This window comes from Pinus tabuliformis, chromosome 8 (genome assembly GCF_031772625.1).
Source record: "Pinus tabuliformis cultivar Carrire ecotype Pingquan chromosome 8, CPIR1, whole genome shotgun sequence".
NCBI classification, from domain to species: Eukaryota; Viridiplantae; Streptophyta; class Pinopsida; order Pinales; family Pinaceae; genus Pinus; species Pinus tabuliformis.
In genome coordinates this window covers 1,293,268,519-1,293,274,655 of record NC_142294.1, presented here as the reverse complement: position 1 = coordinate 1,293,274,655, position 6,137 = coordinate 1,293,268,519, and the positions used below count along the sequence as shown (strand labels likewise).

At 35.7% G+C, this 6,137-nt stretch overlaps 1 protein-coding gene and 1 pseudogene across 2 annotated transcripts; both read right to left on the bottom strand.

Moving 5' to 3' along the window:
• Positions 1 to 533: 533 nt before the first annotated feature.
• On the bottom strand, positions 534 to 1,788 carry LOC149240193 (serine carboxypeptidase-like; annotated as a pseudogene). Its single transcript, XR_016245505.1, has 4 exons — positions 1,660 to 1,788; positions 1,260 to 1,518; positions 962 to 1,095; positions 534 to 875 (listed from the first exon to the last, which is right to left on the bottom strand). The product of XR_016245505.1 is annotated as a serine carboxypeptidase-like (transcript).
• An 874-nt stretch (positions 1,789 to 2,662) lies between these two features.
• LOC149240192 (cyclin-B1-1-like) lies at positions 2,663 to 3,606 on the bottom strand. The gene is made up of 5 exons (XM_089370100.1): positions 3,556 to 3,606; positions 3,373 to 3,462; positions 3,097 to 3,258; positions 2,838 to 2,897; positions 2,663 to 2,743 (listed from the first exon to the last, which is right to left on the bottom strand). The coding sequence occupies exons 1-5, from the start codon at positions 3,604 to 3,606 to the stop codon at positions 2,663 to 2,665; spliced, it is 444 nt and encodes a 147-aa protein (XP_089226226.1).
• Between the last annotated feature and the right edge of the window lie 2,531 nt (positions 3,607 to 6,137).

Below are 6,137 nucleotides of genomic sequence, written 5' to 3'. Positions count from 1 at the left end.
TCCAACATGGATCCTTCCTCAAAGTGCATCGAGCAGTGTAGACAGCAGCAGCAGCAAGCATTGATGGACTGTAGATAGTCCATGCGCTTTATGGACATATCTTGCCATGCCAAGCACTTAATGTCCAAGAGGCTTATAAAGGGATAAGAGGCAAAAAGAGGAAACATGCATATTCAACAATAAAATAATAGAACGAACGAGAAGTGAAACACAGCCAAACCACATAGCCTCCAATTCAAATATATGTAGACAATACTGGCATCCGTTGTATGATTGCAAACAACATAAATGTTTTCATGTCATTGTCAATAAAATTGAATGTAGGCTAAGAGCATCATGCTTTGAATTCCCCGAGACTAACCAAATATTTTTGTTGAATTTACAATTTCTTTCATCCAATTTACAATTTCTTTCATCCATTAGGACATCAGAACATGCTGGAATAAGAACACATGACATACTATTCATGTTATTGAATATAACTTTAACACCATGTATAATCATAATTCCACAAGGCTTGGTAAGAAATAAGAAGCACTATTCCTATACAGTTAAAAAGTGGCCATCAAAAGATTTGACACAAGTTAGCAAGACTGATGGTCCCAATGCACAATTATTTTGCCAAATCAGAAAATACACATCTTTGGGGATGCACACTACTGCAAATCTAGAAATATTTACATTAATCTAGGTGAAGAGAACAATTCTTCTAGTTAAGCAGATAACTAACTCTTGAAATTCTTCTCTAGCATCTCCGTCACTGTCTTTAAAATTTGAGAATTGTCGTCAGTAATACTTCCTTGTGTCCAGCGTTTTAACATCTCCAAGGCTGCTTTTGGCTGATCCATTGGGACCATATGACCTGCATCATGAACCTGGTGCTGCAAAATAGAAGATTCCGTAAGGAAGAAATTATCTACTTGTACAACGAAATCAAAGATGATCATCGAGTGCCTTTTACCTTGAGAAAACTGAGTGGTCCATAACTGGTTATTAAACCTGCTTACTTATCATCTACAAGGAAGGATTTTGTAGGTGCCTTCTTTAAATTCTCACTTTCAGACCAATCCATGGAATTCACCCATCTTGAATTGCCTGAAAGACACATAATTTGAACAATTAACTTTTCAATTTTGAAGATTAGACTGACAAGCCTGAAAAACACAACTGCAAATAAGTTAATAACAGACTTAAAACCTAAAGCATAAATTCATTCTCCAAAACAAAAACAATATGTTATATGTATACAGTATTATTACCTAACCAATTGCAAATGAGATCATATTCTCCTGCATAAACTAGCAACTTAACACCATCCTCCAAGAGTGTTGGAATGCCAACTTCCATATTCCGCATCCAGTCAGTAAGCATAGCTTCATAAACCAAGGGGCTACAGGAGACAAATTTTCGGCTACCAACCCCCAGGGCATCCCTAATGGAACCTTGGTTTAAGTAATTCTCCATATTTGAAAAATCATAGCACAGGCCACCATTGCACTCCTTCCGAACATCATAGTACTGCAAAACATAAAACAAAATAATGAAAACTAATATCGTAAGATATATAAAACAATGATGACAAACTACATTTTAACATACAAAATGCTGATAAAATAAACATAATGTCTGGCTGTCCAGTATTAAGAATTTAAATCTTACATTGATATTCCCAGCTAATGCCATAATGGAATTGAAAATTGAGGTGCACACCAAGTATGATGCAAAGCATGTGACAGTCCCTTCGGTACCTGGCAAGTTATCACACTGGCTATAATCAGAACCTACATTAAGAACCTTCGATAAAGGATCCAGCATAACATCAGCCATAACCAGTTACTTAAAACACTTCACAAATGGTAACTAAGGATCATAAAGCAAACAACATTTAGCCATCAAGCTTCTCGCAATTTAAAACATAGTAACAAGATTTCAATATGAACACATACAAATCTAGTTTAGTAAACAAAGTATACATCTCATAAATATGAAAATATGCATTTTGTTCCAAATTTTAATAGGATTTCAGCCCCATGAAAAAATATTCCTTGAAATTTGATGACTAGTTTATATTTATAAGTGTCTATTTCTGAGTTTTTTGGGCTGTTTTTTATGGATTAAAGGTCTACAAGTATCAAATACATGAGATATATTATCAAAAACGATAAAAAGTGGACCATACTGCAAAATGTTTGTAAAAACACACAATAAACAAGAATGAACTAACTAGAGGAGGGAAAAGCATCACCTATGCACAATATTTTGAGATCCAGATAAGCCTTCACTACTGTTATGGAAAACGCTTGCACAAACAACTTAAAAAATACATTGAATATTTCAAAAACCACATCAACAAACAAGCCTTCCATAGCGGATAAGTGTTCAAAGCCCTTAACACAAATTTTATGGATTGTACTTGCTCATTATGTACTGAAGCAAACACAGTTCAACCAAGAAGAATGCTATATTTTCCATCTGAATAATAGATAGTACGAATTGTCAGTACAACAGGGTATTATTAGGAATACAATAAAGAAAAGTAATTTAAAACATGAATTCTAGATTTTATGAGGCATTTTCGAAAGTAGATTTGATCAATGCCACACAGGCTGCTTTCAACAATATAAAAAGTGGTGTCATTCAAAACTTTACCACTTTGTTGGAATCAGCTGCCTTTAGAAACCTGAGGAGGAATACATATGGCAGAGTGGGAACTGTGAGCTTGAAGTTCAATTGCTTTAAACTCCTGCGAAGAGTTATTATCAATTGATCAGTCAATCTAAATGTTTGGAGACTATGTTGCAATCAATGACAAAGAATTATCAGTTAGAGCTAATTACCATGGCCACTATCTGTTCTGATGTGCATTCATTTGGGAAGATGCGGATGAAGTCATTGACCTGTAGCCAAGTATAAACCAGCTCTTATCAATATTGTGTTACCTATTATAATATAATTTTTGTGTTGATTCCAGCATAAAGCGTAATCTTCTGTAGGAGTAGATATTGCTGATGTATGTACTTTTATATAGCCAACAAAGCGTTCTTTTAATTAGATATATACAAATCCTTTCTTACAGATGTCAGCAAGTCATCCTACCTGTGGAGGACAGACTTCTTCATATTTTCTAGCTATAAACATTGCAGCGATAGCAAGTAATGGCAAATTCTTCCTTGCAATACTCTGAATAGAAAGGTATCTGTCAATGATGTTCACAATGAGATACAACGTCTCTGGCATTAATTCCAATTCCAAATGCACCTGAAAATTTTAAGATTTTGATGTTAGGCCTAAGAGATAGACCATATAAATCTCTCTTAGATCTAAGTTTGACAGCAAATGGAAGTTGGAACTAGCATAGGAACAAAGTTGTACCTCCACCAACCAATCAATCACGACTGCCCTCATCTTTGTGTTGATTTTAACCTGGTTTCTCATATAATCTGGAGGTATGCAACTCACATCCTGGGCATACACGAATGCTAAATTTTAGTTAAGGAAAATAAAACTTTACCTTCACCCTAATAAGAAACTGCAATCATTGACAGAGAAACATACCTCAATTGTCAACGTATTCAACAACTGCCAATTGGTTTTCAATGTTTCCATCATCAATGCTAGGAAGCACCTGATGGGAATCCCTGAATGCATCTTGAAATACATTCATCAAGATTATTAATCATTTTCAGCTGACTTACATCATAAATAAACACAACACTAACTTGAGGCTATCAAGATAACTAATCATTTTCATCCAACTTACAACATGACAAAAGACAAAGCTATCTTAAGGTTATAAAACTTGCTAGTAATTTGGAGTGGACATGGATACTCTTTGGTTTGTGTATATTTGTTGAACAAGAACAGGAAAAGTATAGGAGAGTGACACAAACCTCACTTTGAGATGTTAGCATTGCAGTCTTTGGTTTGTGTATATTTGTTGAACAAGAACAAGAAAAGTATAAGAGAGTGACACAGACCTCACTTTGAGATGTTAGAATTGCAGTTAATGATGGTGCAGTGTGTTTCTTGGCTTTCAGTTGGCTAGGTCTTTCTAATCCCCCTTCTTGTGCACTTGAGTCGATGTTATCACTAATACAAATGACAGCGTCATTGCTGGTGGTGCAACTGTCATCATTGGGTAAGTTGGCAAGGCATAAAAAAGCAACATAGCCATGACATGGATCTGAATACTTCTCATGAACATATCTCAGCTCATTTCTTCCTGCACTTAAGTGGAAGTCAACCATGAAGTTTGCACATTCCCTGGAACAAGTAAATCAAATGTTATTCCTTAACAACGCACAGGGTTAACTAAATGTGCACACACCCCAGACAGTTTGATGTGCACATTTGTCAATCTTTCCCATATGTAGAATTATATACAATTTCAGACAGGTTGCCAGTAAATTAGTGTTGTAGCAGGTCCACTAGGTTTTGGATATATAATCTACAGATTGCGTAATTCATGGAAATTCCTAAGATATTTAGGAGTAAGTATCCTTTGGAAGGTTAAACTCATTAAAATCATGGTGCCTTGAGAACTAGAAGACTTACTTGAGATCTTCTTTTGAGTAGCTTGTATAAAGCTGTGGTAGCTAAATAGATGCGGTGGATCTAGATTGGGGCACTCTACATATTTTAACCCCTTCTCTATTGACATTACAAGTTTATACTTGTGTGATTTTCCTCACCCGTCCAGTGTTATTGGCCACAATATTCTTGGCATGATTTATGTCTTCCTTTGAGTGCTACAGGTCCAGAATAGTGGAAATTGAGGCACCTCTTAACCAATATTACAGGCCTGTATCTTTTGAGACCTAATGATTCAACACCAGAAACTATTCCATAGTAAACCTGCTTTCACAATCCTCGATCCAGAACTGGTGTGATTTACACATGAATTGGAGTTTAGCTACAATGTGCTCAAAGCAGTTTCTTTTTGGCATCATATTTATCCAGATTCTAATCTATCGCCAGGAAATTCGTCCAAATTGTTGACTATCACCCAAAGAATCAGCGATGTGAATCAAAACAATCAGGAGATTGTCGTGGAGTTAGCTTCCTCAATAGTAATAGCACCATAATCTTTTCTTCATGAAAGGTGTGCATAAGCTTCCACAAATAATAATGAAGCGACTATGAATGCAAGAATGCTTGCATTCAGGGTTCAGAATCTGAAGCTAGATAAGGTTGCATATTAACATGAACAATAGCAGGTAAAGGATATGCCATTGTTTTTCCAGAGCCTGTATCAACAATACTAAACAAATTTCATTCTTTGAAAGCCATGGGCTGCAAATACTGTTCCATTGTAAGGATATCAACACCCACAGCACATGTGTCATTCATTGTTTGCTTTATCTCTTTATCAGATTCTTCAAGACCCAACATTATGGAAGATTTGGTCACCATTTCTCCCTTGAATCCCTTCACATGCTTCAATATAAGTAAGCTCTGGTCATACCCTCATCAACATATCTACATTGATGAATTTGAGCAACAATGGCCCTCCAACCTTACGGTTGTCAACATCTTGATGTTGGATTAGCTAAACACTTGCACACCTTTTAGGATCACGATGAATAAGCTAGGCTATTTCTGGTTGACCACATGGATTTACAACTTCCTGTCCTCCTTGAGTTGTAACAACTGTATGTTGAAACCACAAGCTGTTAGCAGAGGGGAGTACTGGCTGTAAGTGGTTTTTATGAAGGGGCCTCTGCTGTTTACCATGTGTTGTTTACTAAATACTAATCAGTACAGATAGGTGTCCATGAGGTATGTATAATAATTTTCTTTTAAAGGATCCATCATAAGATGTAGTAGGGTTGAATTTATGGGTTTATATTTTAAGAAATACCCTAGTATTTAGAAACCTTAATCTTAAGTATTTGTTCCATATGATTTGATTTCTAGGGCATGGGATAAACTCTAGAATGACATAAAGGGAAAAGAGTATGATCTAAGGTTTGAATTTAAGAAACCCTAAAAAGGCCTCTTGATTACATAAAAACCCTAGAAAAGTAACTTGACATCATGTTTTGGAATAATATATTGCTTGGGTTACTTGTTAAAATAGTATTGTATTTCCAAGAAGAAAAAAACGGATGGGGTGATCCATTTGAAGGCATGATGTA